At 36.6% G+C, this 16,086-nt stretch overlaps 1 protein-coding gene across 1 annotated transcript in view; it reads right to left on the bottom strand.

Moving 5' to 3' along the window:
• The window catches only part of MYZAP (myocardial zonula adherens protein), a 105,483-nt gene that overhangs the window by 38,329 nt on the left and 51,068 nt on the right, over positions 1-16,086 (bottom strand). The window contains exon 11 of the mRNA XM_075897324.1: positions 218-301. Coding sequence (XP_075753439.1) covers positions 218-301 — 84 coding nt within the window. The remainder of the gene's footprint in view (positions 1-217; positions 302-16,086) is intronic.

The raw sequence follows: 16,086 nt of genomic DNA, 5'->3' as shown, positions 1-16,086 counted from the left end.
AGGTTATTTATTACATGCATTCATGCTGTTCCTGATGTCATAACTATTTTTGTTTCCATATTCAAGACCAGTTACTTACTAGAGTCATTGAATTTACATAAAGAAAATATCAGACAGCATGGTTCTAACTAACATTTCTTATAAAGCACATCAAAACAATTTTAACTTTTTAATTTTTTTAACTTTTAAAAAAAATATAGCTAATTTAAGTCCTTACCTCACATTCTAGGAAAGAAATTTTTTCTAGAAGCTGCATTATAAACAATTCCTTTTGCTTGATCTTTTTCTTTAGTATTTCAATCTATTAATGACAAAAATAGAGGACTTTAAGAAAATGAGGTGAAAAAGACTTTTTGCCATAAACAAAAAAAATCATTGATTTCAGTGTACAGCCAATATTATACTTTCTGTTCTAGAATGTGCATATATTACAAAACACCCTGAATTCAAAAAGGTCACCTTGGATGGTTCATAGTTGGGAAAAAATGCCATTACCAACAATTGTTTGCCAGATTGATGATATAACAACAGTAAGAGACCACCTCAATAGTAATGTGACATTTTCTATGCTCTGTAGGGAACAATATTTACTGTAACATAAATACAGTATTAATAGCTTCAATTTCTCCCCTTCATTAGAGCAACATTTCACAACTTAATTTGTGCAAACTTGTCCTAAAGCTAATTTACCTAGCTACAAGAGGATCTCCTCTGAGTAGTGGGATACTTGCATGTTATAGAGCCATTACATTAATTTTTATTACACATTCCTCCCAATAGGTTCTGGCCCAATATGTGCATTTCTGTCTCTTGTGAATGAGTATTTTGGAGAAAAAAAACCTACTGTGGACTTACTGCTTAAGTGAGTTCTGCTGCAGTTGATCTGTATGTTGTTTAGACAGAGCACTAGTATAACAGCTCAGAACACAAAGTGGAGAAGACAAAGTTGAAGATATGAGCATTAAAAACTATATTTATGCCTTCAATTTCAAAATCATATATTTTAAAAGGGTGCAAGTTATGTCCTATGTGTAGCAAAAGTGGTAAAAGATAATATCTGATAGCATGTACTGGATTCTGCACTCTTAATGAAGCTAAGTTATGTCACTACTCATACAATTAAGTTCCTGCCCACCGTCACTAAATAATCAACTAATTAAAAATCAAATTACATATACAATTTTAAGGAAAAAAAGTAAACAAAAAATGTATTCGTGAAAGTGCAATAAAGTTTTATATAATGTATTAAGTTTTAAAAACAGCCAATCAGAAGGCAATTGAAGTTCCAAATAATTTAGTTTTCCACTTATATCTGTCACTCTGGTACACTGGAGAGTCAAGGTGTGTGAGGTAATATTACTGAAATGCATCAGAGTAAAACAATTTCTGAATTTCTGGCCTGCTTTCTTGCTCTTCATTCCATCTTTTTTCTTAAAAAATAAATTCTTATTAAGAATGCTTTTTGCTGTTAAAACAACCTTCTATGCAAAGTTCACCAGCATATATGAAAATAATAAATAAAAAAGTTTCAAGAAAGAGGGAAAGAATTAAATACAGGGGCCATCACTATCACAAAAAAATCACTACAAACCAATATAAAAAAATTAATCAATGCAAAAAGCCCGAAAAATATTCTAAAGAGAAAGAACCTGGAAAAGGTTAGAATAAAACACAAATGAATAAAAAAAATGCAGAGAACTTAAAGGAAAAGATTTGTGAAGCCAATAATAATAAAAAAGTACAGCCATAATGGGTATTTATCTTAATATAAGTGACATGCCCCATTTGCAGTTTTAATAATTTAACTTCAGTGAATGTAATAAAACAAGGTTCCGATTCAGTTATTACTGAAAAAGGGAAGAGTATATTCCATTCTGTAAATTTTTCAATTAAAAGTTAGTGATAAAACACATAATGAAGAAATGCTATGATCAGCTCATCCATTTATTTGCAAACAAAGGGGGTTTGTTTTCAGTTCAAGCTAGTGCTCCATCTGTCTTTCACTTTAAATAGCAGAGCCTTGTCTGGCTAAAATATAGTTCCAGTAGCAATATCATTTAAAATCGTACTTGAAGTGATCTTTTCAGCTTTCATAGCTTTATAGAAAAGTAATCTTTATATCACCGGCAGACATTTGACAGCTATTGATCCTGTTTTTTTATTTATGGCTCTGTTTAATGCTATAATTATAGTTCAGCCAGAATTTTTATTATAAGTAGGTTTAGTCTTTCCATGATTTTGATAGAACAATTTATACTATCAGTATATTCCACTCTCATGGTGGTAGTTGGTATTAATAGTATGTTCCTCTGCCATGCACAGAAGGAAATCATTTTGGTATCAGAGCTCTGTATCAGCAGCAAGAGTAGAAGTACAGCTTTAAACCAAATATAGCTGTGTGATCAGACGACAATTTTGCCCTTACTTAGGCAGAGCCTGTTTACTGGAGACATTATACAGCAGTTGGTGCCAATTCTGTTTTTTAAATTAATTCAGAAGACTAATGTTTTTATTTAGAGTAATAATCTAATTACACACCAACAAACATTTCTGAAAGCCCACTAAGTCTTACATCTTTACCTTTTCATAATAGTTCAATTTACTGATTAAATAGAGTAAATATAATTCAAAGCCTTTAGACCATGAAAGTTAAAATTGAGCAAAGAGGCTGGTTTAGTATCACACTGTCAGGTACAACTAGATGTAGTATGATTAAAATGGCACAATCATATATATTTATATATATTCCACACCTACTCAATAGAGTTAATACTATAGAAACATCTGAATGATTTGAACATGGTCTAAGAAGATTATACTTAGGATAATAATGGAAATGCTTGAATTAAAATGAAGGCATTGAAAACTCAGAACACAAAGATGGAAAATGGATTCTTCCACCTCCCTCCAACATGATATTCTATGATCTGGCATCACATTTACTGCATTTGTGATTTAAAGTGGGAACCACTAATGGCTCTGTAGGCTGAACCATACACACCATAAGCAATATGTCTTGGCTCATTTAAGCATGGCTTTATGGTTGCAGTTCAATTCTATTCATTCTTCGGTTCCTTTAGAGGGCTATTTATTTATATCAGTAAAAACAATATGAAGTAATATCAATAGAGGATCTGATTAGACCGTGTGTATTACACTTGCAGTGTTTTGTGTAACAACACATCTGATTCCTCAAATCCTGTAACACTGAAAAAGTGATACTTCATTCAATCCAAGGCCTTAGCTTTGTTGACTAAAATGACCAAACCCATTAGGGGTGACACACACGCAGCAGTGGACAAGCCATGGTCATCTTTCTAGTGTGCAGAGAGGAAGACAGAAGTGCAGAGACATTTTATATCTCCTGAATGTAGCAGAGCTATTCTCAGTGCCAAATGCACATAGGTCAGCATGGAAGATGAGCAGGTATGTAGCCAATAAGCCTGCAAATATACAGAGTCTATCAAGCAGACAGTCAGGTTATTGGCAACTACTGCAGTCCAGAAGCTGGAGTAGCCACCAAAAAGGGCTATGGAGCTGCTGAAACCTTGTCCATAAGCTGACTGGATTTAGACCTCCTCCTCCTCCGAGAATTCTCCACTAAAGGCCACTCACTGCACCTTTGGATAAAGAAATTACATTGCTAACCTATGGCCTTTCATGTGGCAAAAAGCCATTAAGAAGCAATCAAACCTGACTGTATAAAAAAAAACTTTAGAGAACTTTACCCCTAATAATGAGATGTGATATGTAAAGGAAACATGGGAAAGGAAGCAACAACTTTGGATGAGTATAAAATATATATTAAATAAAGCATTAAACATAATACTGTACATAGTTACAGAACATTGTCATAAGTAACATTTGCATAAACTGAAAGTATGATGATCTTCATTATGTGAAGAAGTAACAAGAGTATTGGCTCATATATGCATTCTTTCTGTAAAATGTTTTTAAAATAACTGCAGTAATATTATAATCTTCCATACTGCTTTACATTTTGCAAAGTGCTAGACAAACATTAATTCACGGAAACTAATATAAAATAATGAACAGTAGTATTTAGAGCATTACAAAAACACACATCCCAACACACAAAAAGAAGATCTCTGTCATAAGGCACTTGCAACGTGAAGTAAACACTCAGGGCTCGTCTACATTGGCCCCTTTTCCGAAAGGAGCATGCTAATTTTCCAGGTCGTAATAGGGAAATCCGCGGGGGATTTAAATATCCCCCGCGGCATTTAAATAAAAATGTCCGCCGCTTTTTTCTGGCTTTTAGAAAAGCCGGAAAAGAGCGTCTACACTGGCCCCGATCCGGCCCGATCCTCCGGAAAAAGGCTTTTCAAAGTAGGAATAAGAGATCCTCCGGAAAAGGGCTTTTTTCCGGAGGATCGGGCCAGATCGGGGCCAGTGTAGACGCTCTTTTCCGGCTTTTCTAAAAGCCGGAAAAAAGCGGCGGACATTTTTATTTAAATGCCGCGGGAGATATTTAAATATCCCCCACGGATTTCCCTATTACGATCTGAAAAATTAGCATGCCCCTTCCGGAAAAGGGGCCGATGTAGACGTAGCCTCAGTATATGGGGCAAAAGACCAAAGAGCCATGAAGTCAGAGTCTCCATATAGGGATGGATGCCTTGCAGAAAGAAGTTGGTTTTAAGCAGGCTGATCAAGGCACAACTTGATATGGACTGGGAGAGAAGGAGCATAACAAGTTGAAGATGATATCAGGATGAGAGCCTGAGTGGAAGGTTGGCAGAATTATCCACAATAAAAGGTGTGGGTAAGAAGTGGATCAGTTTGGGACAAAAATAATATTCAAACCTCTTCTTAGACTCTCTCCTGTATCCACTGCAATCTGGCTTCTACCCTCTATACTCCACTGAAAGTGCTATCACTAAAGTCTAAAAATATCTTTTGGCTAAGATTTGGAACCTCCAATTTGTTCTTGATCTTTACCTGGCCTTCAGTACCATTATCACTCCCCTACTCGACATCTAGGCCCTCCAACTAGCTTTCATGGCATTATCCTCTCACCGTTCTCCTCCTACTTCTCTGACTGCTATTTCAGTATATCCCTCTCTGGGAGAACTCCACAGGGCTGTAACTTAGCACTTGCCATAACTCCTTTTATACCTTACCCAGCTCTTATGTTTTTTCACAGGTTCCACCAATGTCTCTACACAGAGTCACAACTGTTCCTCTCTTCACATCCATAATAGTCCTTAGCATACGCATTATTTGTATTGCAGTAGAGCAGAGGCAGAGAACCTTTTTTGGGTCAGGGGCCGCTGACCCCCCGAAAAGAGAGTCAGGGGCCGCACACAAGTGAGAAGAAAAAAATCCTCACTGACATGACATCTGGGAGGATAGGCACTCCCCACATTCCTCTCGCACACCAGAGCCTAGGGGGGGCCCACGTTAGTAGATTTTGTGTGTTCCAACCCTGAGGGAGGTTAGGAGGGGGAGGGACTAGAGCACCAGAGGGGGCTCCCCAATGCTGGTGGGGAGCCCTGAGCCTTGGGGGCTGGATCCAGGATTAAGAGGGAGGCAATTAAGTTCCATACCCCCACAGTAGAGTCTGGAGATCCTTATCAGAGCTGAAAGCTTCCTCATGTTAGGGGATGCACATCATCCTGGATGGCTAGTCATCAACTTAACTTTAATATAGCCACTCTAAAGCTCTATATTTTTCTTCTAAATGCTTGCTATCTTACCTTATTTTCTGTTATCATTGACCACTGCCCCATCTTCCTTATCTCTCTGTCCTCCAACATAAAGGGCATCTTTAACTCTCAATCTCCCATCACACATCCAGATCATAATAAAATCTTGTGTCTCCCTCCAAAACTTAGAAAATCCAACCCTTCTATTTTATCCCATCATTTAAGATGTTTGATCATGCTCTTCTCTCTCACCTTGGTTACTATGACGTCCTCAAATTCCCTTGCTTACTGAAACAGCCTGTGTCAAATCTCTCTGAAAAATTGTTCCCCCAACTTCTCCTGGCCTTGTCACCAAAGTTTAAACTTTCACTTTTCGCTTCAAGACCCTACAATACTCCACCCAGACTACATCTAGGAACTCTACTACTTTGCTCTCGTAGGGTGCATCTACATAGTATCCTTACCTCAAAATAAGCTATGCAATTTGTGTAACAAATTGCATAGTTTATTTTGAGGTTATTTCGAAATACAGCCTCTCCCCGAGTTACGGACCAAACACTTGGCCGTAACTCGATCCATTCGTAACTTGGACCCCATTGAGTTACATGCAACCATGCTGTTCGTAAGTGCGGGTCGCGTTCCTAAGTTGGGGACTGCCTTTACGACCGCTCCATGAGAGCTTTCATAAGTGCGAACGATCGTAATCCAACCGTTCGCAACTCGGGGAGTGGCTGTAGTTTATTTCAAAATTTGGCGCTGTCTACATAGCACCAAATTTCAAACAAACAAACTATTCCAACAAGTCCCTTAACCCTCGTGGAAGGGTTACAAGGACGATGGACTAGCATGCCCCCTTATTTTGAAATACATTTTGAAATAACAGGCGTATTTAAAAACACAGAAATGCTATTTTGGGATACTTCTAGTATCCCAAAATAGCCCCACTGTCTAGATGTAGCCTTACATGGCAACAAAGATATTTGTTTCCATACCTACTTAATTTCTTTTGCCACTCCTGACTTCCTCTATACTGCCCTCTATGTATAGAACAAACTCTCAAATTCAAGGCATCAGATTCTCACCCTTTCCTCTTCATAATCTTTCACAGACCCACTCTTTCTGAAGCTCTAAATCAAATTATTTTTCTTTTAAAATATTCTCAATCTAATACAACTTCTTTCCCTGGATTTCCCAGAGTGTTCCAACTGTACCAAAGGGATATTAATTTTAGACAATTCAATCTTGAGACATTGAGACACATTGGAGAGGAAATATTCAGAAATGCAAGGTTAATGGTAGAAAATTAGATTTGGGAGTCATCACCATAAAGCTAGATATCTGAACCTATGGGGATGAATAAGATCATTAGAAGAAGAGGAGAAAGCAAAGAAAACTATTCTGGGACATAGATGTGAGAAAGGAACAGAAGATGATCTCCAAAAAGAAATGCTAAAGAATTGAACATTAAGATCAGAAGATAATCAGGAGAGTAAAAAAAAAAAAAGCCAAGGAATGAGAAAGAATGACAGAAAATATTAAAGAGAATAAAAGATTGACATGATTTTATCAGAGAGTTGTGTCAACCGTACAATTTTTACTTTTTTGGCTAAATATGATCCATTTCAGAGCTGGAGGCTTGAAAATATGTATAGATTTACTGGGTTGGAGTCTATCCAGAATTTATTTAAATTCACCCCAATTTTACCACATGATGTTGTCATCCAGTTGAAGTTATTTCTCTGCATATCACATTGTACACTTACTTGGGTATCGTATATTATACAAATCTATATTTTACTCTTTATTTGCCATTAGTAAAATTGACATCTGAAACCTAGTGATGCATGACTAAGCTTATTACATTACAAACACACAATGGACTAAACAATACAGGACAGACAAGACATTACAACACCTACTAGAATGCTAAGAATGTCATCCTTTTAGGGAGACAGTTGCTGTACAGGAAAGACCAGATTTCATTGGAATCTGATGTTTCATTCAACTTTAATTTTTAAGTAAGTCATATTTATTGTATTCTAGGCAGTAGAGCTCATATTTTTCCATGGGGCCCTGACAAAAAATCATTAAGAATTGGTACCTTACTAGCTTAGGGCTCCATTAAAAACTCCAGACCCAGATAATATCTTATACTTCTTTTAACATCACAGTCTTAATTTTATATATATATATATATATATATATATATATATATATATATATATATATATATATATATATATATATATATAAAACAGATTTAACATATTTGTAGTAACAGATATTATTACTCAAACTATGTTTAGTGCAAGTTATTGTACTAATTTAATTTGCCTAGCTCTAGTAATATTATATTAGTCTTTGATGCCAGTCTACTGCTCCAGGAGATATAAGGAATCACTGGTGTTCTAGTGTGTTAGAACTGTTTGCAGTGTCTAGCTTAACCAAGTACTGGCCACCTTGATTAAGAACTACAACAAAAGAGTTAAAAAAAATTGGGTTTAAGTATATTAGCTGGTTTGCTTTGCCAAGAACAGACCATTCAAATCTAAGCAGCAGAAATCAATGCAAAATGGACTTTATAGATGAAGCTTGACTAGGAGTGACAGGTTGACTAACATAAAAAATACATGAATGAACATTCTCAATAATGATCTGTGGTGGTTCTGTTTTCATAGTCTGTAGTGGTCCAACACATACCATGTAGTATGTTGGCAGGCATGGCTTTATTTCTTAGAATCACTGAGGCAATCCAAATGTTTATGATTCTCTGCCATTTCAGCTTTGCAGTTTTGCTTCTTTAGCCATGTCCCCATATGGCTTTTCTTTCTGTGTGTGGGCTCCTTTGTTGAAAAATATGTAGATGATATATCCCGCACAAGCATACAGTTTTATTAGTAAAAATACAGAATCCCAGCTCAGATAGTGACTCCATCCTCCATGTTTCTTTGTTCCTTCTTTTACAGTTTTAAATGTATTTCCATATTAAAACTGATGATACAATGTTATATGCCTGGAGTTTCTGAAATGTCTTGATTAAGCAGTTTTCAGCTGGTTATATCACCTTTTTTGTCAAGATTTGTTCTCTTTTCCATTTGTTCATTTTTCAGGTCAGGATTCAGTCTTTAGCAGATGGTATACAAATATTCTCCCTTTCATCCCAATATCTGCTACAATTAAAAAAAGGATGTAGCTTCTTTCTCTTATGCCTGGCCGCCACTTATCTTCCAATGAATCTGAGACTAAATGTGGAGAACAGCTCGTGTGCCATGACCTGGAGATAGTTCAATTCAGTAGGTTAGGGGAATGTCATTCTAAATTTCTATTCTGCAGATAATTTCTCTAAGAAAAAACAAAAACAAAAAACTTCTTTTTCCTTTAAATCACTTTCCCAATATATTCAGTTTCAAATGTTAATGTCTATTTCTTTCCTCTCTCCCTGAAGAAATGCTTTATTATGCCTAATAAAGTCCCTGGCATAATGAAAACGTGATCTTGTTTTTAGTACATAAAACTCAAAAGCAAAGGAATGAAACTTCAGATCTTTTAAATCTTACCAGGTGGAAATATAGCACATAGCCATCCAGCCTAGATGAATACTTTTATTTGTTAAAAAAAAAAGTAAAACTATTATTTAAATGTTTGTTTCATTTTAAGTTCTTTTAAATTGTTGTTTTTCTTAACTTTAAGTGTCTGCATAAGGCTTTTTGGGGGACTGAGACATTTATATCTATCATTCACCATAGAAAGAGAAGGAAAAGATCACTTTAAAAAGCAAGATTTTAAAGACCATGAACCTTAGAAACCGTTTTAAGGTTTAAAGCAAGAAAAAGAGGCAAAAGTTTGCCAGCAACACCATTACCAGGTAAGAAGGACTGGCTCAAGTCTCATAAATCTGCACCTCCCTGTTCACTTGCGTCATCTGACTGGTGGCTGATCACTCCTGTGAAAGTGTTCTGAAGAAAACATTTCTGCCCACCTTGATAAAGTCTCTCAGATATAGTTCTGCTTAAGCGTTTCACCAACTTTGACCTTTTCTACACTGCATCGGGGAGTTCTGTCTTGCTATCAACTAGGTTGTAACTTTAAGATGAATACACAGAAGGAGAACAAGAAGCAGACTATTGGTAGAGTCTTACAAATTTCTCCCATATTAATGCTCACTTTGATTTATCCACTGAAATCCAGATTATTGATCTCTAATAGTCTGTCTCCTTTCACTTTCTTTCCTATATGTACCTGCACGGTAAACTTCCTAAATTTGGCACAATTTATTTTTTAAATATGAATATGCCATGCCACCAAACATTTAGATTCCCCAACTGCCAGGGAGATGGGGAGTTTCATATGCAACCATTGGCATGGTAAGTAAAAATACCATATTGTGTATTGGAAACACATGTATTTAACAAGCAAGTTTTGCTTTGAGAAAAATCTGTCAGTGTTAAATTATCTGTAATTCTTCATTAATTATAACATCAGACTCTATTAATATGCAACAACAAGAGCTGGCAAGAAACTTTTCTAACCAATGATTATCTTTGTGTCTCACAAAGCAAAGAAACCCTAGGGCTACGTCTAGACTGGCATGATTTTCCGCAAATGCTTTTAACGGAAAAGTTTTCCGGAACAGAGCGTCTAGATTGGCACGGACGCTTTTCCGCAAAAGCACTTTTTGCAGAAAAGCATCCGTGCCAATCTAGACACGCTTTTGTGCAAAAAAAATCTGAGCTGTCTACACTAGCCCGAACGGGAGCAGCATAGTATTTCCACAAGAAGCACTGCTTTCTTACATGAGATCGTCAGTGTTCTTGTGGAAATTCAAGTGGCCAGTGTAGACAGCTGGCAAGTTTCTCCGCAAAAGCAATTGCTTTTGCGGAGAAACTTGCCAGTCTAGACACAGCCTAGGGCCGTGTCCAGACTCAGGGGTTTTTTCGGGAAAAGTAGCCTTTTCCCGAAAAAACTTCCCCTGCGTCCAGACTCAAGCCGCGTTCTTTCGAAATTATTTTGAAAGAACGCGGCTTTTCTTTCGATGGCGGTAAACCTCGTTTCACGAGGAAGAACGCCTTCTTTCGAAAGTTCCTCTTTCGAAAGAAGGCGTTCTTCAATGTAAAGAGGCCGTCTTCGAAAGAGAGCATCCAGACTCGCTGGGTGCTCTCTTTCGAAAAAACGGATTTCTCTTTCGAAAGATCCGCCTGCAGTCTAGACGCGATCTTTTGAAAGAGGCTCTTTCGAAAGCATCTTTCGAAAGAAGCCTGCAGTCTAGACATAGCCTAGGAGACTGCAAATTGCTGTGTGTGGGATCTAATGCAAAGAGATGTTGAAGGTCACAGTCTCTAGTAAACTTCCATTTCATCTCTCACTTAAACATTTATTTTCCTCTGGTAGTTAGTTTCTATACCTCTGTTTAATTTATGTCTTGACAGTAAAGCTAGTTTGTTTAGCTCAAGATTACCAAGCTTTTACTAATTCATGTAAGATAAGAGTTTATTTTAAGATAAGGAGAACTTTGGAAAAAAAAAAAAAGTCTCCTGGCATGCTGAATAAGAGAGGTTGATCTCAGGCTTGATTTTTGGTTCTATTGAAGGCAATGGCAAAACTACCATTAAATTCAATGTCAGCAAGATTGGGCCTGTGTGAAGAGCTGGGTGTAACAGCATTGTCTTATGTGATTCCTTCTGCATCAAGTCACAGTCACTCTGTACATCTGTCCTCACCTGTCTCTTACATCCCTGCTTCACTTTTGACTGCTCCTTTTGGACATGACTAGAGTAGGGTTGACTACAAACTGCTAGCACTTTTTAAAAATGTTGGACGCTATTTATGCTTTGTTTAAAAACATATTAAGTGAAAGTGTACTAACTTGCATAATTCTAATCTAGACAGAGTGTCTTCCTTTAGCCCCTTTTAGTTTCATCTGACCCTTCAAGTTTGTAGCATTCCCATTATTATTGTTTGCCAAGTTTCCTCTGTCTTCCTCCAACAGAACTTTTTAACTGGAAGCTTTGATCTACAGAGCTAAGCAAGAAACTCAGGTAAACATCTGCTCGCTTGGATACAGAATAAGCTTCTGTTAGTTACTGCTCAACCTAGCAACACCCACCCAATGCCATGGGATTCATTCCCATATGGAGCTCCCACAGAATGCTCTCAAATCCTACACGACATTAGGGAGGCTGTTTCTGGCTAACCACTAGGTGGTTACTTTAAGGTGTATACATAGAAGGAGAGCAAGAAGCAGTGTATTGAGAGAATCTTACTAATTACTACCACAATAGTGCTCATTTCAATTTATCCACTGAGATCCAGATGATCTATTTGGAGCATTCTCACTATAAAAATTTCTTGTTCTGTTTTGGATGGTTCTGTATAGAACCTGTATTTGCTTTTAAATTATAGACTCTCTGGGCTAGGGTTTCGTATTTATTTGGCACCTTATAGACATGAGACACAGAACATATGGGATTTCACTCAAACTTAGTACAAAGGTAAGGACTAGCACAAAGCTGACTCTATAGAAGTATTGTACTACAATGGAGCTAGGCTGAAAAATTGTTAAAAGGAAATAAATTAATGTTTTCATAAAGGGAAATCTTATGGCAGAGGGAACAGGAATTGGGAGAATATATAAAAAGAAATTAGGTAGAGGGGGTCTAAGTTTTGATGTTTGCGTCTCAAGATCGCTCGAATTATGGTGTGCACAATAAAAACAGATCCCCACAGGCTTAACAGCTCTGTTGACAAGACTGCACACCAACTTTGGGGCACCTAGTACCAGATTTATCTCCTGATAGATCCTATAGGAATTGGGTAAGGCCAAGATGAGGCACTGCCTAGCTGACTAAGTAGTAAAGTCTCTTGGGATCTAACAATCATCTAGTTGGAATAGTACCTTCTTAAGATACTATAGTAATGAGGGCCATATAAGTATCTGAGCACCAGACAAACTTTAATGTATTTGTTCTCACAGCACCCCAGTGAGATACAGAAATACTGTTGTAATGAAGCTGTTCAATTCAGACCTCAACTCTCTCTCATTTTAAAGGACACCATTCATCTTAGCTCTCACTATTTACATTCCACCCAGATTTGTTGCTCTTTCGCTTTCATTGCTGAAAATAATTTATATCAGAATAAATAATCAAACTTGAGTTTACCAGTAAATTGCACTGAGAGAATGAATCCCACAGCATTTGGGTGTTGGCAGGTTGAATAGTAATTTACAGAAGCTTATTCTGTACCCAAGCGAGCAGTCGTTTACCTAAGCTTCTTGCTTAGCTTTATAAATTAAAGCTTCCGGTTAAAAAACGTATATTTTGCTTTAACATCTGATTCAAGTATTGTTGATATTTCAACAATTCATCTAATTTAGGTACCACATATTCCTTTTCTTGGTTTCCTAGAGTAGCCTGTTTTCTCACAGTCATGCCAACATACATTATAAAATAATTTCGTAATTATAAAATACTTTGTCATTCTTTTCCAATTATACTATTTAAATAGAGGTTATCATTCTTAAGATGAACACATCCCTATAAACAATAGGATGGGTTTTTGCTTTTGAATGTACTGCAATAATGACCAATGAGGTATCTTAAATTCTACATTCCCAATTTATCAGCTATTTCTTTTGCATTATGTCTATATTTTAAAAGACTAACAGAGGAAGTAATTCTGGCTATACTCTATTGAACACAATTTTTTTAACCTGACAACTGTGGAGCTCAAAAATCTCCCATACTCAGGAGATAGTACCAAACCTACTACATGTATCTCCCATTATTGAATTTATTTCCAAATCAGTGATGCTACTGTCTTCATAGGCAACAATTATGGAAATAAATATTTCTTCAATACCCCACCAAAAGCATAAATTCTGGTACTGACACCTCAGGCATCTACCAGCAGCACTAACTCGCTTACACAATGAAATTCTGTTTGAAGCTTGTTTTCAGAATGGGATGAAAAGCATGACACTTATTGTGCTTTATCCAGAGGTAAATCAAGTATTTAATGGGAAATCACAAAAAAATGGGTAGGAACATTAATCCTACCATCCTGTCATTATGAACTGTTTCTTGTTTGCAACAGCTCTAGTTTCTGTCATTCAGATGACTGCTTTACTCTAGTTTTTTGAAGAAATAAAACCTTTTGAACAGAGTAAAAAAAATAGGCTAACCAATTTACATGTAGCTTGAAACACAGTCGTTCAGAATGCTGGGAAAGCATACATTAACCCATATCCTCGTGCAGTGAAGAAATAGGGTTCTCAAACCTATTGCAATTTATCAATCTGCTGCAGAATTCATGATGAACTGCAGAAAGTGGGGAACATAGCTCTATTTGTGCTATGGGATATGCACAGAACCAGGACTGTAATGTGGGCATCACAATCCTTCCACACACAGTTCATTGTAGGTTCAAAGCCAAAGCTTGTATTTGGCATTATTGAATTTAATAAGGGATGACCAATCACAAATCCCTGTTTTGGGAATGCCAAAAGAAAATGAAAAAAAGAAGGTGAAGCACATGCTGAAATCAATTAACAAAGACACCAATAATTTCTTTTAATAATGAAAACTATACATTCTTTATGGCTTTGTGACCATATGAATTTTCCCAATTACTATAATTTTAAAAACAATTCAAGGCACTCCTGCCTTTTATCTTAACTAAGTGGAAACTTGCACAAAGCTTTAAAAAAAAAAAAAAAGTAGGCATCATCTGACTTTCTATTCTCTAGGAGGGTGACAGTGATTAAAATATACATCTGATAGTGATTAAATGATACACCTGAGTAGATAGCTTGTTTAAAAGCTCTAGCAGGGATTTAAAAAAAGGTATTCCAGGATGAATATATTTCTCTATAAGCATACAATCAGATAAACTCACCCTTCAATTATTACTGAAGTTTATAAAGTTATATTAGGAATGAATTTGGTCCAGTATTTTTAATGCTTTTGCCAAAACACTCAGTATGGAAAGAAAGTAGTTGTGGAACCTCTAGTTAGCCAAGTAGGTACAACTACGTTGAATCAAATTACTAACAAGTTACGCCCATGCAATTTAGTACAAAGTCCAGCCTGTTAAGCATTTATTCACAAATATTCTTAGAATTATTTTGCCTGCCCTGCATGTCCTGGCTGAAGAGCTAATTCTAGTAGTTTTGTGGAAAAAGAATCTGCAGGGTGCTAGTTTGCTTATTTATACTGAAATGAAATTCTAGTAGTAATTCTAAATTTGTTCTACCAGACATCAATTCAATAGATGAGCACTGGAGAGGGAGACAATAAATCCTGTTTATGCCGTAGTATAAAGTTTTTATTAACACAAGTTTGGAGTGGTTGTTTGATGTGTAGGTGGTGAAGCCATGAGTCATCCAAGCGAAGGTGCCAATAAAACAAATTTTACACCCAGAAACAGACATTTGTGTACCCGATAGAAGTAATTTGAGAAAAAGAGGAATTAGTGATAAGACCACACGAGCCAGTAAAAGGTGCATGATAAAGGCAAATAAGCGCATCACTTTACAATTTAGTACACAAGTATCACCACACCACATGCAGCGTGTACATACCTCTGCATTATACATATATGTATGTTGTATTTTAATGCCTTTTACTTAAAGTTTTCAATACAACATCAAAATATAAATATTAAATTCTAGGTTTGATTTGAGAAAATTTTCAGACATTGCAATTATGGCTCGACATCTGGCTAATGTTCCAAGAACATGGGCAAAACATCCCTATCCAGAAACCTCTGCAGTCATTGTGAGCCAACTCCTAATCATCAGCAGGACTAAGCACTGTTTTTTAACAGCAGTGTAAAATAATACAAGAAGTTAAAATGAATGTTCTCATCTTTGGAAGTCGGAAAGCAAACCAGGATAGAGAAACTTTCATAGCAAACCAGTAGTACCACAATACTGAATTTAAGGGAAATTCCTATTCAGATCAGCAACAGCATCCATAATAATTCTCCATCATGTTGAATGTTAGTCCACATATAATTGAAGCTGAATCTTCAGAGTCCTCTCTTACTACAATATCTGAACTAGTGCAATTTGGCTGTCTTTTGTCACTCCAATTTAAATGCAAATTAACATCCAAAATCCTGTGTCATACCTACCCAGTCTGGCCTCGCTGGGACACTAGCTGGCCTGGCTGCTGAAAGAGCACTGTGCATACAGGCCACTGGTAAATCAGAGCAGAATTCACATGGAAGACCGCTTTACCTTCTATTGGAAACAAACCCAGACTCAGCTGGCTCCAGGACTAGAGAACTATAAGGCTGGATTAAATCCACCTCTTCTGTGCACTATCTTTCATAGATATATTACTAAAAACATATTGATATACATACTATATAGCCTGAGAGCAACTGGTATAAACTGCTTTAACTTCCACTTTCTGCT

The sequence above is a fragment of the Pelodiscus sinensis genome, chromosome 14, assembly GCF_049634645.1.
Source record: "Pelodiscus sinensis isolate JC-2024 chromosome 14, ASM4963464v1, whole genome shotgun sequence".
In the NCBI taxonomy this organism is placed as follows: Eukaryota; Metazoa; Chordata; order Testudines; family Trionychidae; genus Pelodiscus; species Pelodiscus sinensis.
This window is presented reverse-complemented; position numbering and strand designations above follow the sequence as displayed.